We start from the raw sequence: 25,410 nt of genomic DNA, 5'->3' as shown, positions 1-25,410 counted from the left end.
AGTGGACCTTCATGAAAACTAGCCCATAGCCATTGAATGTCCGGCAAAAGAGGGAAAAAACTACTTAAAAACTAATTAAGAAAAGTAATCATTTTCCTAATCTAACCTATCCTATGGTGCATAGCTACTCAAAAGATGATGGGTGACTTTGATACCAACTTGAGATTTGTATCTAGAGTTGATCAAGGTGTGTAGAAATGAATTAAACTCATCATTTTAGCATGCTAGAAAGCAAGAAAGAGATAAACACTAATGATAAAAGAGAAGCATAATGACAAGGCAAGAGGTTTAGCCAAAAGCTCATATGTTTGATCCATCAGATAGAGTGCCTTTTTATAGGGTTGTGCACATCTCCATTAGCCATTAATCATGGCCCATAAGCTTGCTTAAGCATCCCCTAATCTTTTCTAGATTTGAGCACCATCTCCCTTGAACTATCCTGTGGAGGTGAAACCTCGTTGGTCGGCTGCTACAGATGCCTCCGGATGGTCAGCTGCAAATCCTCGACCTCCTCGTCCTCGTCCTCGTCAGTTCTTCGTTTAGAGGCTCGCTTGCCACGTGCGCGGGGCTGGACATGGTTGCCTCCTGTAGTAACCCCAACAAGCTCAATACCATAGGTCCTAGACTGAGCTTGTGTAACCCTTCGATCAATGCTCTCAAGCTCTCTATGCAGCGTCTGAATGATCTCTTCTTGCTCATCTCTCATTGTCGTTTGCAGCTCACCTTCTGTATCAATGTGCTCTAATAATAGGGGATCAACCTAGCAACAAGAGAGAAGACAAAGAGTCAATAGACAACATGTGACATTTCATGACTCACAAGACTAATAGCTATAGCTCCTAACTACCTGCATGGGATGATCAAGTTTCTAGAGATTTCGCACTAGTCAAAGGTTTGCTCGACAATAAACCAAGCGCTCCATTTGACGAGTACTTAACCTATTGCGTAGCTTGGTGTGAATCAAGGAGTATGCACTCCAATTACGTTCGCACGCACTAGCGGAGCAGTCCTGCAAGGTTTTTGATATTTAATATCAAGCATTACTCATGACTCTAAACCGCGGCATGCAACTTTGGAGAAAGAAACACAACAAACATATACTTGAGAGAGGACGCGAATGGCTACTTGTTGCAAATGGGACGTATTGTATCCATATGTGAGCCACCAATCAATTGGAGCCTTTGTCTCCTCTTCCTTCAAAGAGGATGTCCTACTAAAAGCTGCACCCAAACTATGAATGTAAGAGACCATTTGCTTGTTGATAGCCACATGATTCTCTTCAGTGTAGGACGTCTCTAAGTAGAGGTCTCTTGTTGTCAGGAGCTCTGGATTATTTGTGACATCATCTTTGTGGTACAGCGGGTGCAACAAAGTTGCTATCCCATGAATAGGTCGTGCCATCAATGCCCATCACGTGTGGATTATGTGAGAGATCTCCTGAATTCTGGGGGAACCAAGACAAAAAAAAATAGAGTGACCACATTACACAGAGTAAAAGATCAATGAAAAATCTTAATGCGGGATTTAAAGTTTATGTGTGGCTACCTCTCAGCGGAAACGACTTTGGATTGCTCTTATCCAAGCAGCATCTTCCTAAATTTATGATAAAGCAGTCCCATGGTGGATCCCTCCATATCTATCATGCGCAATAGAAAAAATAGTGGCTTCAAAATCTTGACTATCTTGGCCATCTCATCCCAAAAGTGTAATCCAAGATCTTGCGCTGAATATATTTGATAGGCTTTGAAGTGACCCATGACCTTTCCGCTTTCCATGCACTATCAACCACACATGATTGGAGAGGATCCTGCAATCTCAGCAACCTATCCAAGACTATGTATGCATAAGAAAAGCAAGTCTTGGAAGGTCGCACCATGTCAAGCTGAGGGCTCTTGCTGCGGAAGAGGGCGAGTGCTTTGTGCTTTTGCGGAAAAATGTAGTGATGCGATTTGCGTCCGCCAAGAAAAGCTGCACCCATGACAACTTCCCCATATCTTCCATCAATAAATCAAGGCAATGCACAGCACATGGAGTCCACACTATAGTAGGGAGCTCTGCCTCAGCCAACTCTCCCATCCTCTTACAATTAGATGCATTATCTGTAACAACCTGCACAACTTTTCTGGTCCCACGTCTATGATTGACTGATGTATATGCTGAAAAATAAAGTCACCTGAAATAGATTCTCCCGCCTTCCGTGCATCCACGGCACATAGAAAGTATTTTCCAAAACTAGAAGACACCAGTATGTTAATCATATGACGCCTTCTTATATCAGCCCAACCATCTGATAATATGGTGCATCCAAATTTTCTCCAGTTGTCGGGTATTGGCTGCAATGCAACATCAATCCTGGCCCTCTCCTCATCTAACATCCTCGTTCGCATCTGGTTATAGTTGCCCGACCAGCCCTCACATGGACCTACAATTGAAATTGCAAGAACCATCCTCTTCCATTGGTCCGTCCTAAGCACATTAAAAGAGATGTTGCACTCAATAAGAGTGCGTGCTATCTCTATCTCTGTTGCTCTCTGGCGCTCTTTCACCCAAGAATTTGAAAAGACATGAGAAGGAAGTGTCCTTTGAGTGCGAGGAATCCGTGAGTCTGAATCGGTAGCTCCATGTGTACTATGTGTAGAAGAACTTGTGCCAACACAAGATTCACCTGTACTTGCATGCATGCTGTCATCATCTACCCGATACCTCTTTCGGCTAGGCTGAGCCTCTCCCACTCGGATAGGTGCATCCAAGAACTCCTCATCAATGGCAGTCGTTGCTGCAGCACTTGTCTCAGGTCTGCGAAGATTGTTCTCAGCTATCACTTTCTCAGAAACTTCATGCGAGACTAATTTGCATGCTCCAATCCCGCGCCCGCCAAGCCCTGATATGTGAGCAATAAGCCGAGTACAAGTGCTTGAATACTTGCCGCCACAATAGCGGCAACGCCATTTTTTGCCCTTTGGCTCACCGAAGCTGTGAATCCCCCAGTACGGATGGGGCTTTCTTCCCATTAATTTGAATTTGAATTTCAATTGGAGATATGTAAGTTCAAATTTCACACATTAGTTGGGGTTTTACACCAAATTGGATTAAAGTTAATCAAGAAAATTCGGGTTTTGTCTAAAACCCCCAAATTTCTCAAATTGGAAAATCAATTTGGGAATTTAGTCCCAAATTGGCACAAACCCTCAAATTTTGGGATCAAATTTACACATAGTTGATCAAATATTAAGCAAATTATTGAAATTTGGGGTTTTTGTTCAATGTTGGGCTAAACCCCCGAATCGGTTGGCCAATTCAAGAAATTTGGGGGGTTTTGGACAAAACCCCCAAAGCCCCCAAATTGGTTGCCCAATTCGACTCGCATTGGGTGTCCAATTTGGGGGTTTTGTCCAAAAACCTGAAATTCCTCATATTGGGCTATCAATTTGGGTATTTTGTCCCAAATTGAACAAAAACCCCAAAGTTGGACATCAAATTAAATAGATTTCTCTGAAATTTCAGAATTTCTCAATGAATTTGGCTTCAAAATTAATTGAGAGAGAGGGAGAGAGAGAGAAAGAAAGAAAGAAAGAAAGATTTTATTAACGTCTTCCAAAAGAGCGAACTCGGCCTATGAGACAAATCGGTGTACCTGTATGGGGTATCCTCTGTCATCCCAACAAAATGAAAAAGTAGTGAACTAAAAAGCTGGAGAGAGAGAGAGAGAGAGAGAGAGAGAGAGAGAGAGAGAGAAGGATTTTATTAATGTCTTCCAAAAGACCGAACTCGGCCTATGAGACAAATCGGTGTACCTGTATGGGGTATCCTCTGTCATCCCAACAAAATGAAAAAGTACTGAACTAAAAAGCTGAATCTTGGTGTGCAATAAGTACAATGAGTGGTGGAGGGGATGGAGCTCTACTACTAGGAGAATGCAAAGCTATATGCATGGAGTATACAATCATGATATGCAACCTAGCTAGCTCCATCCTGTACCATACTGGGGGTATAAAATGGTATACATCAATGAAGGGGGTATCCACAGCTCCCTGAAGAACATGCTTGGGTGTGCTCTGAAGCGAGCCAGTCGCTCCGCACCCTCTCTGTGAAACTGAGCTCTGATCTCTGTCATCTCTCTCTCGTATAGGCGTGGTGTCTGAAAGCCACGTGTCCTTTGTCTCCTGCGGGCTCTGAGTGTCTCTGCTCTCTGGAGAGTAATTCCCTACCGTGTAGGGGTTGGGAGTGGGATGGATCTCTGAGAGAGAGAGAGAGAGAGAAAGAAAGAAAGAAAGAAAGATTTTATTAACGTCTTCCAAAAGACCGAACTCGGCCTATGAGACAAATCGGAGTACCTGTATGGGGTATCCTCTGTCATCCCAACAAAATGAAAAAGTACTGAACAAAAAAAAGCTGAATCTGGGTGTGCGGGGGATGGAGCTCTACTACTAGGAGAAAAATGCAAAGCTATATGCATGGAGTATACAATCATGATATGCAACCTAGCTAGCTCCATCCTGTACCATACTGGGGGTATAGAATGGTATACATCAGTGAAGGGGGTGTCCACAGCTCCCTGAAGAACATGCCTGGGTGTGCTCTGAAGCGAGCCAGTCGCTCCGCACCCTCTCTGTGAAACTGAGCTCTGATCTCTGTCATCTCTCTCTGGTATAGGCGTGGTGTCCGAAAGCCAGGTGCCCTCTGTCTCCTGCGGGCTCTAAGTGTCTCTGCTCTCTGGAGAGTAATTCCCTGCCGTGTAGGGGCTGGGAGGGGGATGGATCTCTGAAAAAATGCAGTAATCTGTGTCTGTCTCCCCCCCTCTGGAGCTGTCTGAGCCTGTAATAATGTCTCTCTGTGGCGCTGTATGTCTAGAATGTATCTCCCCAGTATGCGCTGGTCTGCTGCCTCAAAGATCTGGCGTAGGGAACGTGGCTCTCTGAATAGAATGGGATATCTCTCTCTGATGGCTGTATATGCTCTGCATCTGCATACATAATGCTCCTCACTCTCCACCTCCTCTCTGCACAATCTGCACACCCTCTCCTCTCGGGGGATCCGTGCTGCTCTGCCAGTCTCAATCTCCAATCGGTGTGATGAAACTCTGAGTTGACCAATAGCCACTCGGGAGCCGTGTGATAAAAAGCCCTCCATGTATCTAGGCCTCTCTATAAATCCATCATCAGTGATACTCATGAAGTGATCTCTGTAGTATAGCATCTTCGGTGGAAGAGGCTGTGTAGGCGATATCCATGTCTCTCGTGTATAGAGCTGCCATAGATCCTGTCTCAATACTCTGTTCCTCTCACTAAGAGAGAGACGGATATGTGGTGCATCCCTATCATACTGGAATGGTGGTAGATGATCCATGTCTAGGCCATGCTGTGAGAACCAATGTGTGACCTGTGCATACCATGATCCTCTGTCTCCTGCCTCAGCCAGCTGTCTAGATGCCTCAAAAGCTCTGTATGACAATCTGTCCTGTGGCATCTCTCTGAATCTGTCTAGCAGGCATATAGTCTGAAATATGGCCTCTACCATCATAGGAGGCGCAGCAAACTCTGCTCGGATAATGTCATGAGGTACTGACGGTTTGCTGCGTATCATGCGTGCCATCATGAGGGCCTGTGGTCTCTCTATCTGTGTCCACCAATGGGTAGCAAGGCCTGGCGCCCATACCGCTGCTCCATACATCAATGCCGGTGTGACTAATGTGTCAAATAGCCACCCCTTCGTCCGGGGCTCCTGAAAATGCGCCTGGTGGCATTGTCTCTCTAGCATAGCCAATGCTGCATATCCCCGTGTCAATCTAGCTCTGGCTGCTGAACCCATGGTGAAGCGCGTGGCTGCTGCAGAGAAGGTAACCCCTAGGTACACGTATGATGTCACCACCTCCACCTGGCATCCTGCGAGAGTAAATGTCAGCTGACTCCTGCCCTGTCTCGATGTATGAAAGACCATAACCTTGGTTTTCCCAAGGTTCACAGTAAGACCCCTCTGTGTGCAAAAATCATGGAGTGCATGTAAATGCTGCTGTAGACCACCTGGAGACTCAGACACTAATACAATATCATCAGCATAGAGCATAATATGTACTGAGGTACCTGCTAAATCAACTCCATCTCCGCCTCCCCGTGTAATGAAGTCAGCCACCTCATCAATGTATAACCCAAATAGCGTGGGGGAAAGTGGGCATCCCTGCTTCACACCAATGGTGCTAGCAATAGTCTCGGACATGCCTCCTGGACATCTGACTCGCCCAAAAACCTGCTCATATAATGCATAGATGCCCCATGTCATATCTGCTGGTATGCCAAGAGACTGCAGGCGCTGAAAGAGCCTCTCTCGTGGTACTGTGTCAAATGCCTTGCGGAAATCCACGAAGCAGCAATAGAGCTTTCTCTTCCTCACTCTGGCCTGATCAATCATACATCTCAAAGTGAATACATGGTCGGTGGTAGAGAAAGCTCTCCTGAAGCCTGCTTGCCCTGATGAGCGTAAACCTGCTCGCTCAGCATATAAGCTAAGCTCCTGCTCCAGCACTGCACCATACAGTTTGGCCAGCACGTGGCCAACCATAACCGTCCTGTAGTTGCTCGGATCGAGCATATCCCCTGTTTTGTGAATCGGCACAATGGTATGCATCGTCCACTCTGCAGGCAAACCCTCTGCTAGTGCCCTGTTAAACAGGTGTGCAAGAAAAGGAGCTAAAGAATCTACTGCATATATGAGATGCTCACCCTGCAGGCCCATATGGTCGGCGGCCCGTCCATGCTGTAGGCGGCGGATAGCTTCCTGTACCATCGAGTGGGTAAAGAAGCTAGCTGTGGTAGGTCGAGGCTCCTGTGGCTGAGGTATAGGTGGCTGCTGTGGGGCATGGTATAGTCCCTCTGCATATGTGTGCCATGTCTGTGGGTCTGCAATAGGTGTCGGGGTCCGGGGCTCTCTAAAGTGCCGCCATGAGACAGGGCTATCTCTACTCATGAAGAAATGAAAGATCTCTAGCTCCTGTATCTCTGCGAAGGCCCGCCTTTTGCGGCGAGTAAGTCTCCTCATCTCTCTCCTCGACTCCTGCTCTGTGATGGCTCCCAAGGCTCTCTGTATGCGCAGCCGTGAGTATAGGGCTCTGCACTCGTCATCATACCATCTGTTCTGGGGCATAGTCCCAGGTCTCGCAGGCTCTCCTGAGTGTACACGATGTGGGAAGCTCTGTAATGCAGCCGTGTGTAGGAGTGATGCGAGCTGGGCTGTAATGGTATCCATAGGTGCCAGGGGATCCATGAGTAGGAGCCCATCCTCTACTCTGCCAGTGTATATGTCTGCCATGTCATGTGTGAAGTAGATGGTAGTGTGTGGCGTCGGTATGTGGGGGGCTGGTGATACTGGTGATCCGGCTAGTGAAAATGCCAAGTATGTATGATCTGCCCCAATAGGACGAGGTGGAATGGAGAATGAGGTGACAAGCTGTGATGCCTCCAAAGACCCCATAATGTAGTCTACCACCGTGCCTCCGGTCCGTGTATGACCCCCATGTGGAAAGCATGTCAGCCCTCCTGATCCCGGCCACTGTAGCATCCCGTTATAAATAACGAGACGATGCCTGGCTCCCAACTCTAGTAAGTGGTCCCCATAATGTCCTCTATCTGGTCCAGTGTCCTCTGATGCCCGACTAGCCCCTATGTCCTCTGGATCCACAGGGTGGAGGATCTCCATGTCATCATAGTCATACACCTCACACTGTCTGCTCTGTGTGTGGGCATTGAAGTCGCCCGTAAGAAATACTTCCCCTAGTGTAGAATAATGCATAATCTCCTCTGACAGACAAGTGTATGGCGAGGCTCCTGTCTCCTCCTCCTGTGGCATGTCCTCTGTAATGACATAGGAGGATCCTGATGGAGAAAAGTAACATAAAGCTATGTATATAACCCTGTCCTGTGAGAGCTGTAAGCTGATCCACATGTATCTAGCCTCTGGATCCTGTGCTACCACTCTCAGTCTCCCCTGTAGCTCCCGTCTGAATAGGACTGCTACTCCCCCCGACCCTCTCGAGGTACCCTGGCGTGTGGTCCTCCTGTATGCTGACTCCCACTGGAATCCCTCTACTGGAGGTAGCCCTCTCTCTGGGCTCTGATGTGTCTCTGTCAGAAGTATGATGTCTCTCCCCACCATAACATGCTCCAGTCGTCCAGGCTGCACCCATAGTGAACCATTACAGTTCCATACTGCCATGTGTATCTCTGTCAGTGGCCTGGTCTGTGTCCCATAGACCCCAAACCGCTAATCCATGGGCCGGCCATCAATGATGACCCGACCATCTCGATAGAAGGCCTTCTTGCCTTCTCTCCTCGCGTGTAAGACTCGTGGCATGCAAGTTCTCCTATGCTCAAGCTGCATCCTCGTGAGATCATCATCCAAGAAAATAGGAGCTCCCTCTAAACCCCGTAGTACGACCCTCTTCCTCATGAAGGTGACCCTCTCCATCTCTCCTGCAAACTGCAGGATGAGGGCTCGCTTGCGTGTTGAGTCTTTCCCGGCTCTCCACGCTTTGGTGAAGGGGAGAGGGTGCTCTTCCTTGTAGCCGAGCTTCATGCATAGAAGCTGTCCATCTTTCTCGGGGGTGGAGTCGGGTGTCTCGGCTATACCTGTGACTCGAATGTTGAGGCGGCGAGCATGCCTCATCTTCTCCTCCTCAATGGTGGTGTGAATGATTTGGTGTTCTTCCCTTTGAGTCTCCTCCCTCACTTCTTTTCGGATGTTCTTCTTCACCACCTCGACCCATCCTGATTGCTTGGCTTCGAGCTTTCCCTCCATGTCCTTGGTGATCTCCTTGGAGATCTCTTCTTTGATGGCCGTGAGAGTGTTGTCATTGATCTCCCCTTCTTCCTTCTCAGCATTCTTGATGGCTACCATTTCCACTTTCAATGCACTCACCTCCTCCTTGAGTGCTGTGTTCTCTTGTTCGAGGTTTGTGACCCGTGCTTCGAGAGCTATGATGTGCCGATGTAGTTTGTTTTCCACCTCATTGAGGTTGGAATCGGCTGTCTTCTTGTTCTCCTTGATTAGTGCCTTCATTGCCATCTCGAGGGCCTCGAGTTTCTCTTGGAGACTCGGGGCCATTCCTCCAGATCACTCTGCAGAGAGAGAGAGAGAGAGAGAGAGAGAGAGAGAGAGAGAGAGAGAGAGAGAGATGAAATGAAATGAAATGTTATATTAACGTCTTCAAAAGGCCATAATGACCTATGAGAGAGAGAGAGAGAGAGAGAGAGAGAGAGAGAGAGAGAGAGAGAGAGACGTCTACGGAAGACCCGAAGGGCCTATGAGACCAAAAGTAATACAATGGTATCATGGATATACTGAGCCATGGAAAACTGAAAGAAAAAGTAAAATGAAAACATCTGACAATACATGTGATCAACATATGATCTTGTGTAGAGTGAGATATGCTGTGATCAGTATATGTTGATACCCGCCTTGGCCAAAACCGATCTGATGGTGGAGTGAATGTCAGGCCTCTGTGATGGGAGCATGACATGTCGGCGGAGAACCTCAGGAATATGTCTCTGTGTGGTGGAGGGTCCTGATGCTCTGGGTCGGGGACGTCTTGCTCGCAGAGCCCTCTCACTGAGAACTCCTCTGGGGCATGGAGCTGGAGCGTGGGTACAGGTGGTAGGCTCTGAAGTCGTAGTAGAGGAACTGTTGTGGGCAGTAGATTCCGATGTGGATGTATGTGCCACAAAGAAATTTGTGATGGCTCTCTGTGAGGTGTCCTGTCGGAGCTGGGGCTGTCTCTCAGCATGCTGCCTCAACAACACATCCCTGTGTCGGCTGAGCTCCATCAAGTACTTGCCCAAGCACCTCTGATCCTCAAACTGTATCACCCGTGTGAGTGGTCCGAATCCCTCTCGGAAAGAGGCAATGGAATCTCCCCCGTATCTCATAGTAGGCCAGGCAACTGAGCATATAATGGGCCTCATCCTCTACTGCTCCTGTGATGCAGTCCTCTCCTCATGTGGGATATCCTCAGCTCTGCTAGTCTCTACTCTGAGGCGGTGGGAGGATACTTTGAGTTGGCCGATCGTGATACGCATGGCATGTGACATGTGTATCTGTATGTATCCCGAGATCTCAAAGAATCCATCCTCAGAGAGTCTCAAGAAGTGATCTCTGTAGAACTCACACTTCTTACCAATCTCTGACAGAGACACCCATGTCTGGTGTATGTGTAGCGGTGGTGGCCGTGTCGTTGAGGAGGAGGGCAGTCCAGCTTGTCTCAATCACTCCCTCTCCCTCTCGCCGTATAATTGCATAGAGGACTCCAGTGCTAGTCGTGGGAGGGGATCTCTGTCAAGCGTGTATACATGCTGGATATAAGTGTCAGTCTGAAAAAGGGCATCTGTAACCAGTGGGGCCATCCCAAACTCTGCATGTAGAATGTCATGTGGTACAGATGGCTTACTCCTAATCATGCGTGATACATCATCACCTGAAGCCTCTCTATGCTCCTCCAGTGATCCTTCCCTAGGCCTGGCCCCCAAAGGCATAGCCGCGGGTCGTACTAGAGTATCAAAGATCTAGACTTAGTGCGGGGTTCTTGGAAATGTGCCTGGAAACACTATCTCTCCATACGGGCTAGAGAGGCATGCCCCCTCGCAAGTCGGTCAGTGGCAGTTGTGGTCATGCAAAACAAAGGGCCTGTAAAAGTGACTCCTAGATACACATACTTCTGCACAATCTCCATTGGGGCAACTTTGTATATGAAAGAAAATCGTGAGGCGACTGCATAAGATGTGTTGAAGACCATAACCTTGGTTTTGCCCAAATTGACCGTAAGGTTTCTCTCCTTGCAAAATCTATCCAATGCATTTAAGTGTTTTTGTAAACCCTCGGCTAAATCTGAGATCAAGACAATGTTGTCAGTATATAGCAATATGGGCACTACTGTTTGAGCCAATGGTGAACCTCTACCTCCGAAACTATCCACAAATACTGCGATCTCATCAATGTATAGGCCAAAGAGTGTAGGTGAGAGTGGGCAGCCCTGTTTAACCCCAATAGTGCTACATATATCTCCCGAGGTCCCACCGGGTGCATGTACTCGGCCGAGTACTGCCTCATATAGTCCCATCACACCCCATATAATCTCATGTGAGAATTGGAGCTCTTGCAAGCATCCTATTAGACGAGATCGAGGGACGGAGTCAAAGGCTTTGCGGAAATCCACAAAGAAGCAATACACATGTCTCTTTGAGGACCTCGCCTCCTCTATGATAGCCCGTAAAGTAAAGATATGGTCCAGTCATAGTTGTTACGAGGCGCGCCTCTAACAGTTAGAGGCGTATGACTGCCTGATCGAGGCGTCCACCATTTTTTTTTTGTTGGTTTGAGTCTTTAGACGGGAGCTTTTAGGGACCAAGGCAGCCACACTCTCTCTCCCTCATTCTCTCCCTCCCTCCCTTAAGCCTTTCTCAAGACCCAAAGTTCAAAGTTTAAACTTCAAACACATTAGGATGATGATGTTTTTTATACCCACTTTTGGAGCCATCTCTATACTCTACCGGTTCATTTCATTTTACTTTGGACCCTTGAATCTTGATGATGTATCCAAATGATGAGGATGGTCTATTTTGGTCTCATAGGTCATTTTGGCCTTTTGCAGACGTTTAATACAGCTTTCTTTCTTTCACACACACTCTCTCTCCCTCTCTCATACACACCCTCTCCCTCCCTCCCTCAAGGCTCATACATACACACTCTAGTCTCTCTCTCTTCTCTATATATAATATAATATAATATTATATATATATATATATATATAATATTCTCTCTCTTCTCTATATATAATATAATATAATATTATATATATATATATATATAATATTATATATATATATATTATATATATATATATATATAATATTATATTATATTATATATAGAGAAGAGAGAGAGACTAGAGTGTGTATGTATGAGCCTTGAGGGAGGGAGGGAGAGGGTGTGTATGATATATATATATATATATATATAATACCAAACGCCTCTGACGCCTCTAACAACCTTGGGTCTAGTATGGAGAAGTTTCTCCTAAAGCTTGCTTGGCATGATGCTTTGTTTCCCATCCTCTCTGCCATAGAGCTCATCATGTCCTCTAGTACTGCCCCATAGATTTTGGCAATTGTGTGACCAATCATGATAGTCCTATAGTTACGTTGGTCCGTGGGATCTTCTACTTTTTGGATGCGGACAATGGTGTTGGTAGTCCAGGAGGGTGGGAAGCCTTCACAGAAAGCTTTGTTAAAAAGATTGGCAAGAATGGGAGCCAATATGTGGTGCCCATGGGCGAAATGTTCCGCGCGTAGATCCTCATGATCTTTTGCTCTCCCATTATGCAGCTTTTTAAGAGCCCTAGTGACATCGGGGGAATCAAAGAGATAAGATGATGTAGGCCTAGGGATGTGTGACATTTGTGGTATAGGCTGGTTTGGCACATCATACAACTGTCGTGCATAGGCCTCCCAAAGGCTAGAATCTGTGATAGGTGTAGGTGCTCTTTTTTCTTCTAGAATGTGCCAAGCTTCTGAGTTGTTCTCGCTCAAGAAGAGCTGGTATAACTCTTGTTCTCGTTTGGTGAGAAATGCCCGTTTCTTTTGGCGAGTGAATGTACAGAGGATGCGTTGCATCTTATGTGCTGAAATCAGCCCATGTTCCCTCTCGCGTAAGAGGCGAAGCCTGGTGGTTTTGCACTCTTCATCATACCATCCATTTTGGGGTTGGGATCCCACTGGCAAACTTGCTGTGGAGCATGTGGTGTAGGGGAAGCTGGCGTGGACGGAGTCAGGGATGATGGAGGTAAGTTGGGATGTGATGGTGGAGATAGGGAGGGATAAGTCAAGAGTTGAAATGTGGCAGGAGAGGTGGCCTCATAGATGTGGTCAAGGTCATGATGGAAATGAATCCGGGTGAAGGTGGTGACAGGGGGTGTGGGTGTGGGTGGTACGATGGGGCATGAGATCGTGAAAGAAAGTAATGCGTGGTCAGCTAGGAGAGAGAGAGAGAGAGAGAGAGAGAGAGAGAGAGAGAGAGAGAGAGAAATGAAGTGATATATTAACGTCTCTAAGAGGCCATAGTGGCCTATGCGACCCAAAACTGAGAGTACATCTGAAGTTGGTCCTTCGAAAAAACCACCAAACACAAAAGTGCCTGTAGTTTCAAACGTTAAGAAAGGTTCCTAAGTTACAAACGTTTTTAATAATAAAAAACGTGTTCTAAATGCAACCTTGGGTTGCAAACCAAACACTTAAAAGACCTGACATAAGATAGACCTAGTCTCCTTTTGAGAACTTCACGTCCCTTTGATTTTTATTGGCCTGTCGAGTGTAGGCCTCTAGCGCTTTAGCCAGCCTACACTAGGATCTCCTAGTAAGACTCTGTCAATCTGTTCGCTTCAGGTACTGAAGACGAGGTTCTGGTCAATAGCGACTGGAATGGTCTTCCAAACACTGCTTCATAAGGAGTCTTGCCAATAGCCGAAGAAAACGAATCATTCAAAACTGCTTGAACTAAAGGCAAATATGATTCCCATTTACCTTGTTGATCTTGGATAACACTTCAGCACGCCGAAGGCCAATTGATTGTAGATTTTTGTTTGGCCATCTGTTTGTGGGGGAAACACAATGGAAAAGTTCAATTAGTACCAAAATTGTCAAACAACGCCCTCTAGAAACGATTGGTAAACTTGGCATCTCGGTCTGGCGAGGAATATTACCAATCGGGTACTAATGCCGAATGAACAAGTGGGCGACATCTTCGATGGTTACATTGGCCTTGCAAGAACTAAGCATAACAAATTTGTTAAATCTATCAACAATAGTTAAGCATTGAGTATTATGCTTACCCAGACTGGATGGCAGATTTGTGACAAAATCCATAGATATATCTTGGAAAGGTTCTTTGGGAATGTGTAAAGGCTGTAACAACCCTATCTTCGTCCCACAAGGAGCTTTCATATTCTGACAAACGTCACAGCGTTGCACATGAGGGAACACCTTGCCTCATTCTTGGCCAATAATATTGCCTTTCTAGCTTCTCCGCAGGGGGGAAGCCTGACGGAAGAGGGGGAGGCGAAGGTTGATGGGGGGGCGTGGGCTGCAGGTGGAAGAGGGGCAGGCGGGAGAGGCAGCGTGTTGGCGGGAGGAAGCTGGACAAAGGAGGGAGGGTGGGCGGGGGTGGGTGGGGCTATGAACAGGGGCAGGGAGGGCAAGGCGATGGCGAGAGGGTGCTTGGCATGTGGGGGGGGAGCTCCAGCTTCAGCTCAATGTTTTTACAATGCTGTCACTTTTGCAATCTAATAATCAGTTGTTCTTTCCTTCATTGTATATAATATACGAGATAGATTAGGATTATTTCTGTTTGTTTGCCTTACACTGCAAATATATTTCTGTTAATGCAGTCACAACACTACAGGGCTTACAATAGATAGCATGTCTCATTTTAAATGCATTCATCCTGAGGGTCACAGATAGAGTTCAAAGGAAACTCCAAATACAGAGCCACCACCAGGGCAGCCTGGTTGCAACCCTCTTTGGCAGATTCAGGGGAGATTCCCTGTTTGGACCCACATAAGAAGAGATCATCAAAATTGCCTATGTAACACTGTCATCTTGACAGAACTCTAGTGGAGGAGCGCTCATTTAACTCTAATAAGCTCCATGAAATAATGTACTTTGCTCCATCCATGTTTCATTAGACCCTGTATTTTTTTTTGATAAGATGCTATGGTGGCCACTGCCTTTGAGGTGTGACCTTTCTTTTTTTCTTGCTTTACACGTGTGTATCAGTGTGGTTTTTGGCCATTGCCAACTGGCTACTAATGATTGATTTACTGGCTTTGCAGATCTGTCATCTTCTCCTGAGTTACTTCAAAAGCTGTTGTCAGTGCTACAAAGCAGTGATGACTTTGATTGCCCCATTTGCCTCTCACCACCTACTTTGGCTGTCATAACAAAGTGCTCACATGTTTTCTGTCGCAAATGCATTGAGAAAACTCTGATGCAAGACAAGGAAAAATGTCCCATGTGCCGAGTTCCACTTACAGTTTCAGATCTCTTTGCATCACCCACAGTGGAGCCAACGGATACATCAGGATCAGAGACACAACAACAGGAGTCAAGTGCCAAAATTAAGGCACTTGTTCAGCTGCTCACTGAGGTCCGAGAGGAGGACCCGACTGTCAAATCTGTGGTTTTTTCACAGTTTTCAGGTATGTTGAGCCTAGTGCAAGGTCCTTTGGAAGCAGCTGGTTTCAAATTTGTCCGCCTTGATGGTAGTATGACTCTTAAGAAAAGGGAGGCGGCACTGAGAGCATTTCAGTCGAAAGATCCAAGCAGTCCATCTGTGTTTCTGTTGAGTTTGAAGGCAGCAGGTGTTGGGTTAAACCTTGTTGCCGCATCGCGGGCTTACATGCTTGACCCCTGGTGGAACCCTGCTGTAGAAGAGCAGGCCATGGATCGAGTGCATCGGTTGGGCCAAACACAAGATGTGGAAATTGTTAGATTGATTGTCAGGGACAGCATTGAGGAGCGCATTTTAGAAATGCAAGAAAAGAAGAGAAATCTTGCTACCTCTGCCTTTAAGAAGTCGACCAATGAGATGCGCAAAACCCGAATTCAAGATGTACAACATCTAATGCAGCTGTGAAAGCTACATTGGCTAGGTTGGGTTGTTTTTTTTTTGGGTAGCCCTGGATGAAAAAACTAATGTTTTTTGGTTGTAAAAGAGAGCATCATAAAAAGCAAGCACATTCTTCTAGCTCAGTTTTGAGCATTGTAAAAATCCTCAAGTGGTTAGGGTTTTTTTTTTGGGGGCGGGGTGTGTGTGTGTGTGTGTGTGTGTGTTGGGGTTGGTCTGTAAATGGTAGGTGTATCACATTTTGGTTACTTTTGTTCAGGGGATCCCAAGAAAGCAATATAGGTAGTCTTAATTTTCAAATATGTATGAAATCAATTTATGCAATTTGTTTGAGATTTCTCCCTACACATGATCCTCTCTGGTTTTTTCAGGCAACACAAATAACTAAGGCAGAAGATAAAACATTGCATTATTCATCCTTGTTAGGATAATTGTGTGCTTTTGGTGATTGGAGAGCATGATTGGTAATCCAAGGTATGCTTCCCTAAAAAAAAGATAACTAGAACCATAATTGGAGTGATAGTCTACTTCTGTGGTTGGCTTTCTTGGGACTTATTGCTTCAAGGGAGTACCATGATCTTCGTAGGAGACCATAATGTATTGTTATTTATGCTCACGCATACAATTGTAAAGCTTATTCTATGATTTGCCACTATGTATGTTTGAACCATCTGTTTGGGCACGAATGCTTGCACATCACTGCTTCAAAATGGCCCCTCTAAAGTAGAACGTACAACCATGTGGATTAACATCCTCTTATATGCCAAGGTATTGTCCATGCATAGTACTAACATCCTCTTATATGCCAAGGTATTATCCATGCCCACTAGTAATTGTTGATCACGTGTGTCCCATGTCATATAGTCATGTGAATTAGGCCTCAAAGTCATGGCATTATTTGCGCATGCGAATCCAATGCAACTTTTTGGATCACTTACAATACATGTTCAAAAATAGTAACGTACAACCATGTGAGCTATCATCCTCTTATATGCCAAGATATTGTCCATGCCCAGTATTACTAATTGTTGATCATGTGTCCCATGTCATATAATGTAAATTAGACAAACTCATGGCATTATTTATGCATGCAAACCCAATGGAACTTTTTGGATCACCTGAAATAATGGATATTCTTGTAGATACACTAACACTTGAGATTTATATTACCTCCTAGTAAACTTCTATGTGTTTTTGTCTTGGAATGAAATACATAATGTTTGCAAGCTAAAGGCATAATGTCCCACCAAAGTGTGAGTGTCCCGGTGTAGCTTTCTAAGCAAAGTATTCAGCTATGTCATCTTCCATGCTACCATTCGAGCTCCCATTTATTTAGCCTTTGTAGAGATGCAAATATAGGTTAATTCTTTGGAGACCAAGTGATGGATGCACTTTCAAATTGAATGTAGAGTGAGCTCCTAGCCTAATTGACATCTATTTAGCATTGCAACTTTAGCTCTAAGGCTTTCTTAAAATGTAGAAACCATAGCCTTTTGTCTCTTCACAAATCTAAGGATCCTTTCTTACATTATCTACTAAACCTTAGAGTCTTAACATTATTAAATGCATATGTTGAAAGTAGGGTAGAAGGAATTGTAATTTCACATTGACACGTGCCTCCTTGGTTTGGAAGGCTAAGGCATGTTGGGACCCATTCAACATGGTCAAAAGACCCTATGTACATTAGATTTTTTTAAACTATGGACTCAATATCAAATATGAGGTCACATGGGAAAAAAAGCTCAATTCTTGTCAAAGCTAGTCAAACTCGTCAAACAGCTTACCAAAATGGTCAAATTGCTGCAAAATTTGAGTAGCCAACCTTAGAATGGATCAAATGTCTAGTGGAAAGTCTCACCTATGCTAAATATGTGATTTAATGTCATGCATATGTGGCCTAACAATAAGAAAAGAAAGAGCCAAATAGTTTTCAAGAAGACATAGCCACCTCAGAATGGGATACAACAATAATGGATGCTCTTCATAAGATTTAACATGGACTTAGTGCATTTTCCATAGGGAAATCATGCCACCATGCCATGGATGAAAGTGGATACACAATGTCAAGTATCAAATAATTACAAGCATTAGAAAGTTTAAGGCTAGATTGATAACTTTTCCCAAAAGTAAGGCAAAGATTATGCCAAGATATTTAGTCTAGTTTTAAAGGTGGATATTGAGGACCATGGTGGTTGCATTGGAAAAATATCATGGCATGGAATTGCATCCAAGATATCCTAGAAAGGTGTGCAAGCTTTGAAAGGCTTAATATGGATTGAAGTAGGTCCCTAGAGCATGGAATGTCAAAATAACCTAATGTTTCCATGGGATAGACTTCAAAAAACGTGATGCAAAGGATGAATATCCACAACTATTCATTGTGATTTTGTGTATAGACAACCATGTCCCCATTGAAAATGATGTGAAAGCCATCTTGGAAGGTAGCTTTAAAGCAAATTTATGATGCTCAAGTGTTTCCTTGGCATTGAGTTGGTGAAGGGCCAAGATAGATTGTGGATGATCTAGAAATGATATGCCTTAAATATTTTGGCCAAGTATGGGTTGCAAGCATGCAAACCCTTGGAGACCACATGATGTGAATTTCAAACTTTAAGCAAAAGTGGATAGCCAACTACAAGATCCCAGCATGCGAACAATTAGGAAAATGATATACCTAGCCACAACTACGCCATGCCTCAATTACTCAGTGGGAGTTAGCTAATTCATGCAAGATCCTAGAAATCTATGCTTGGATAATGTAAAAAGGGTTCTTAGATATGTGAAGGGACAAAAGGCTATGGTTTATACATTTTAAGACAGCCTCAGAAAGCTATGCTTGGGCCTTAATTGATTTGTAGTTCCAACTTTTGCAGCTATTCTACCGTATCCATATCACATCCAATTTGATCTCTTGGAAGTTGGCATACCATGTGTTGAGCTTATCAAACATTATATTCCTACTAATGTAGAACCTTTTGATAGATTGCATGCAACATCCATAGCCCTTGTTTCATAGTAGTACCACATGTTGAGCTTGTCAAACATCATATTCCAACTAACATAGAACCTTTAGATTAAGTGTTATTGTTTCATAGTAGTACCCCAACAAAACATTTTTTTAAACTTTAGGCATTAATTTGGTCCTTATATCATCCAAAATATGTACATAGCATACACAACCAAAAATATTCAAATGTGACATATTTGGCCTTTCTATGCTTGATTTGGAATCATGCTATGTCTTGTTCATAATAATGTACACCAAGTGTGCAACTACTTTTGCCAAATAAAAATGAGTGATTGCCATTTCTTTAGAGTGATCCTATTCTTCCTCTCACTAGCCCATTTTGTTTGGGGAGTGTACTTATACCTATAGATGCGCTACTCTCATAGGTTGGCATCAACCTCTCTTAATATATATTCTTGACTCCCATTAGGCCTTACAAGCTTAATATGGATGTCCATTTTCTTCTTTAGCCGGGTTTTGAAATCCTTGAACTTCTCAAATACATCTTATTTTTCTTTCATCAACCCATATCTTTATGGAGAAGTCATGTATGAAAGACACATCGAAATGGCCACAGAGGTATGGGATGCTCATAGAGATGCACTTGTATAATCTCTAATGGTTTTTTGAGAACACTAGAAATCCTTTGGAAACCTTTGTCTTCATTTTTTGCCTAGTTGACATGCCTCACATACATTTAATATCCTAGACACCTTGAACATTGGGGTAACTTAATGACCCTGCTATTCTCATGCATGTGTTTCAACTTGTATGCTTGCATGACAAGATGCTAGATTTACAAATTAGAATTTGACCTATTCCTTAGACATCACTTCATTGATCTTAGGCATGCTTACATCAAGTTGAAATGTCCATCCAACCCTTATGCCTTTTGCAACAACCCTATTGCCATGCTTGGGTGGTTTCTTCTATCATACGTCCCTAGTTAAACCTTACTTCATGACTTAGCTCATAGCTCCCAAGCCCTTACTTGCCTTCTATAGCCCTTTACTTAAAACCCATGTATTCCATGTAATCGTTGCTTTTTTGCTTTATTTCATCTTTAAATCCATCACACCCATGATTGTTTTCTTTCATTTTTGCACAAAGATTGAGTTCCAATAATGTAAGGGGGACATCTTTACTTCTTTAACAGAACTACCAAAATCCTTACCACCATCATGTTGTACTAGACTGATTAGGTGCTATGTAGTCTTGGTGTATATTGACCCCAATGATTAGGCCTTTAAGAAAAGGCTTCAAAGATTGTAAGAAGGATTAGATCACCAAAATGGAGTGAGTTGCTCTTGGCAAAGGACACGTTGTCATCGTAATGATTTTAATATAATTTTTCATCTTCCTTCTCTAAGTGAGTTTATCAAAACAAGGAAAATAAAGTGGAAATCCATGAGAAAGACATAGATCCTACACAATAGAATATCAATATTGTGGTTAATGAAGAACTTTCCATGAGGCTCTTAGAACAAGAAACAATAGGTTAGAGGGCTCACATGATACCTTAGGACCTAAAAGCCCCAAAGAAGTAGAAAAGTGCTTAACATTGAGCAAGGTTTGGGACGGGAGATGCCCTAGGTACAAGACCTTTGAGAGGTGCATGTGAAAAAAAAGCCCTATTATTGATGAGCAAGTATTAGGAGAAGAGATGCCCTAGGTGAAAGACCTTTGAGAGTGCACATGCACAAATTAATCCCTATCAGTATGGACAGAGAAGACCATTTGTTCTTGCTTATTGTAGATAAATTTTTTGTGTTGAGAGAAGCTCTCCTTTTAGAAAAGGCCCTATCAATGTGGACAGAGAAGAGAATTTGTTGTTTCTTATTTGTGTTAAGAGAAGATGAAGGCCTCTCCTTTATTTCCACTGATTTTGAGTTTTCCATCAACAACAATGCCTTTGAGTGCAATTCCAACCATTATAGGTTTCTAGTATCAAATTAGTACTAGTGTCCATAAAGGGAAATGTCATAATGTGAGCATGCCAAGGTGGGGGAGGAGTTTCTTGTGGCCTACAATAATGGAACCTCCTAGATTCCATTTCCTGTATGCTTGCCTACTCTTGAGATAAATCTAAATCTTCTATTGATTTAGAGGAAGAAGCTCTCTTAGCATCTAGATTCAATGGCATCTTACACATTAGTTTTTGGCCCTACATAATGTGTTGAGATAAAGGCTTGGGAACTTCAAAAGGATGGCTCATTTTGGGAAATAAGGGTTTGTAAAGGCAATAAGGCAATTAGGCCTTTTTATAAAAACAAGGTTAAAAAAACATTGGGAATGTTTTATTTAGATTTTGGGGGACTTCTCGGGTAGACAACGGGCCTTGAGTTACACGAAAAGAACTAGGAAGCCCAATCATAACCTTCCTTATTTTAAGAGAGAAATATTTGCCATGATAGTAAGGGCTTTGTATTGCTTATTGGTAGATGCTTCATCTTCACTTCATGCTCTTGCACCAAGTTTGCATGATCCTTTGATTTCTCTTTGGCCATATTCTTTAAACACCTATCTTCTTGTTGGCCAAGTGTTTTGCTAGGTGCACGTGGATAATCATTATTTCATGTTTTCCTTTCATCTTGAATTGACTCAAGTGTTGTTTAGTCAGTTCTCTAAGATGATGGTCTTCATCATCTCATCATATTCCATCTCATGAGATATCCTTAATACATGTCCTCATACTAGTAGGATCTCATTATTCTTTGAAATTCCTTCTACGTTGACAAATTTCATATCATCTTCATTAACTTGTCCTGGGGCAAGTTGTTGAATGATGGAGCCCGATTTGCTCAAATGTTCATCCAAATTTTTATCCTCATTTAGCCTTAAATTGAAAAACTTCTACCTAATGAATACATTTAAGTTGTTGATTTTGTTTGCTCTGCCAAATAGGTTCTCTAGCTTCTCCCATACCTCTCTTGGGTTATTTTTGTAAAGTCCACATGGTGGATGAGGTTGTTGGCACATGCCATTGCTTTATCAATATTATCCTCCTAGATTAGGGGTTTTTGGGCATTGCTTTAGGATTCTTATCTATTCCTTAATGATGTTTTATAATTCTTCTTGCATTAAGAGAAGTTGGATCTTAGTCTACCATGTTGGGACATTTTCCCCTTCAAACTTCTCAATGGACATGTTTCTGCTCTTGTGTGTGCCTCCATTTTGAGGAACCTATCAAGTGGTGATATATAAACACATAAACTATGTGGCTACTTTTGATGAATAGCTTAGGTGGCATTTGTATTCTCAGAATGCATGCCGAAGAAAGCATGGGATAACCCATGATGAAGAGGAAGCATGTATGGCATGTTGGAAAAAGCATAGGACAACCTATGATGAAGAGCAACTATATATGGCTACTTACACTAGGGGACAACCCATGCTAATGAAGAGGTTGCAAGAGAAGCACGCTTAATTGTGTATGTACAAGTAGAAACACAAAGCTCCATCATGTGTGCATCAGAATAGCATATCATGAAGCAAGTGCACAACAGAATGGACACACCATTGAATGATAAAAAAATGTAAAGCATGAGAAGTGAGTGATGGAAACTTGTAGAGAAAACATATCATAGATGGTAGCAATATGTAGACTCGATGATGGGCAACATAGAAAAAAATGAAAGGCTGAGTGGATAGTGATCATCCCAGGAGCAATGTAGTAAGTTATCATTAAAAAAATCCCAGGTTTAATGGAGATCAATAAAAAGGAAACACATCATGGTGGAAACAATGTTTCCAAGATTTCTAATTTGGTAATAAGAGAGATAACATATTCTCTATGCCACATGGGCTTGCTTCTTCTAAAGGGATGTACTTTGAGGGAAACAAGGGCCTCGTGTGTCTATGTACATCATCATACACTGGATGGAAGAAGAACTATAGTGTGTCACGAATGAGGTAGAGAAACTCAGTCTATATTTACCATCAAGATTTTCAAGAATATTTAGAGATATAATTGGGTGTAAATACCTAAAACCATTATCAAAGTTCCAATAAAAGAAAGCCAACCTAGGAAAAGAGAAAAATATTAGGCATGAAAAATTGGTGAGTTTTTCACGTTGTGAGGCCACATGGTGGAACACAAATCAATAAAGACCCCAATAACCTCTCCAACCACAAAATAAAAATGTGAAAAAGATTTTCACACATGAAAAACATTGGCTTTTTCATGCCTTGAAAAAAAGGAGGTTATTACCCCATGAAAATTAAAGAAAAGAAGTCAACATACACACATCACACCAACAATCTCTAGCAGCACTAGCACCATAAGCATCAAGTTAAAAAAAATCATCTGATCAACAAAGGTTTTTTACATTGTGAAAAATGTCTATTTTTTCATGCCGTGAAAAAATCCTTTGCATTTTCATGTTTTCTTGTACTCATTTTTTTGAGACATCTATGGGCTAAATTGCATTGTTTGAATGTGAGGGACCCAAAAAGTAACAAACCACTTAAATTTTTCACACCATAAAAGCTATGACTTTTTACATTGTGAAAAACTATAGTTTTTCATGACCATGAAAACACACAATTCCCAATGACCCATTAAATTGTGACACATGTCGACCTATCATGCATTTGCTTTAGCTGCCCTATCTATCATTATACCCAAATTTTCTTCTTCTTCATTTTAAATTTCTTTGTTTCTCTTCTTCGAAGTACACCATGTTGCTTGCAACCATCTATTGCATGCCATAACAAAGATAGAACACCACAGTCATCTACCCTTATATGCGGGGTTTTTTGTATCTTCCTAAGTGTCCAAGACCTTAGCCATCCCAAGTCTGATATTATGTACGATCCATGTCAACCCCCCAATCAGAGGTAAGAGTTTTCCACTCAACTCAAAAATTGTGTTCTTGTGAATTGATGGCTTATTGGGGTCATTTTTTAAAGGAGGTTTACAACGAGGAGCACATGTTTGGAGAAAAATCATTGAATCTTACATAAGGAGTGCAACTATGGTGCTTGACTTATATGGTGTATGTGGCGATTTTGTGGAAGAAGCAAAACTATAGGATTATGTATAGTTTGTGTGGACCCAACCTAAAATTGAGAGAGAGAGAGAGAGAGAGAGAGAGAGAGAGAGAGAGAGAGAGAGAGAGAGAGAGAGAGAGAGAGACGAGGAAAGAGTCAAGAAATAGGGATGGAGAGAAGGGAGAGAGGGAGAGAAGAGAAACAACGGAGAAGAGGGAGATGATATAGAGATGGAGGGAGCAATATCATACAAATTGGGAGAGAGAGAGAATATATGGGGATGGAGGGAACTATATTATACAAACTCGGAGATGATATAGGGATGTAGAGAATGAGTGAGAAGAGGGAGATGATAGGGATATGGGGAAAAGGGGGGGAGGGGGGGAATTAGATGGAGGCCTGAACACCATATTAGAGAATTTGAAACAATCCCAATTCCCATTTTGCAACATTGTAAAAAGAGGACCATGGTGAACCTTTTTAAGCTTTTTTCAAAACCCCCTCATGTAACATATCATTGAAAGGAGATTAGAGAGTAGGTTTTGAATGCACATTCTTTGACAACTTTTGAGTTTGTATGCTTAAGACAAAACAAAAAGTAGATTGCAAAGAAAGTCTAGGGATTTTTCCAAATTCTCCACTATGGTCTTAGGGAGATAAATAGAGAGGTGATGAGTTAAAGGATTTAGATAGAGAGGATAGAGATAGGTAGAGAGTGATGAGTGAAAGGATTTGGACTAGGAGGAGGGGAGTAGAAAAGGAGAAAATTAGAGAAGATCATGATGAATTTAGGGAGAGAACGAGGTAGGGAGAGGATAGATATATATGATTATAATAAGATGTCAATATGATATAGAGATCGAGGGGTGTAGATGATGAAGTTAGGGAGATAGGGAGAAGATTAGAGGTTGGTAATGGTGGTTGGTGGTGATGATGGTTGGTGGTGGTAGTGGTGGGCAATATACATCATGACACCAAAAGCTCCCTCCATAAAACTCCTTTAGAACTCAGTCTCCTCACTCGACCAAGACAAACAATAAGATAATTACATGGGATGAGTTACTGAAAGTGTGGTTAACAATAAAGGCCAACAAGGAAATCTTAGTAAAAACGATTGACCATTGGAGAGTTGTAAACAGTGCCACTACTAGTGAAGATAATCTCAGAACACCTTCATTATTATACCATGGATTAAGAAAGATAAACATAGTGAAAACTAGTCAGGAGGTGTTGTTCCTATCAAAAACAAATGGCAATCAACCTAATCACCATGCCTATGCTGCATTCATCTAGTGAGATGAGCATATATTTGGATGGCAATGGCCATGGTCATAACTGCAAAAAGTAAGGCTTTATGAAGAGAAAGTGAGTTTGAGAAGGTTACAACTAGCTTGGAGTATGAAAAAATTAAAATTCATCAAAGTGAAGGGGTGTCAAAAATGAAAATTCTTTTGAGTGAAGGGTATTAGTTGTTGTTATGGTTGCGCTACCGAAGGAATTGGGTAATTAATATTGTCAAGTAAGTAGGGACTAGGTGCCTATATAAAGCATTGTACATGGTGGAAATATTATCATAATACAATCATTTTTGTGCTATGCAACAACTCTCTCACACGATCACATGTGTGTGTTGTCACCTCTCTCTCTCTCTTCCACCCATCCACCATGACTATGCATCAAGTCATCATGGCTTGATCTCTCCATTTCTCCTTTCACTCACTATCTCTCTTAGCTGCTAGAGCCATGTTCAC

The 25,410-nt window shown here is 43.0% G+C and overlaps 1 protein-coding gene across 2 annotated transcripts in view; it reads left to right on the top strand.

Moving 5' to 3' along the window:
- Nucleotides 1-15,804, top strand: part of LOC147624515 (DNA/RNA helicase protein) — a 67,797-nt gene extending 51,993 nt beyond the window's left edge. For both annotated transcript variants that reach the window (XM_086819538.1, XM_086819537.1), the window contains exon 3: nucleotides 14,867-15,804. In XM_086819538.1, the coding sequence (XP_086675664.1) occupies nucleotides 14,867-15,669 (803 nt within the window). In that variant the 3' untranslated portion in view covers nucleotides 15,670-15,804. The remainder of the gene's footprint in view (nucleotides 1-14,866) is intronic.
- The last annotated feature ends 9,606 nt before the right edge of the window (nucleotides 15,805-25,410 follow it).

The sequence above is a fragment of the Cibotium barometz genome, chromosome 25 (genome assembly GCF_041138505.1).
Source record: "Cibotium barometz isolate CiBa-2024 chromosome 25, ASM4113850v1, whole genome shotgun sequence".
NCBI lineage: Eukaryota > Viridiplantae > Streptophyta > Polypodiopsida > Cyatheales > Cibotiaceae > Cibotium > Cibotium barometz.
This window is presented reverse-complemented; position numbering and strand designations above follow the sequence as displayed.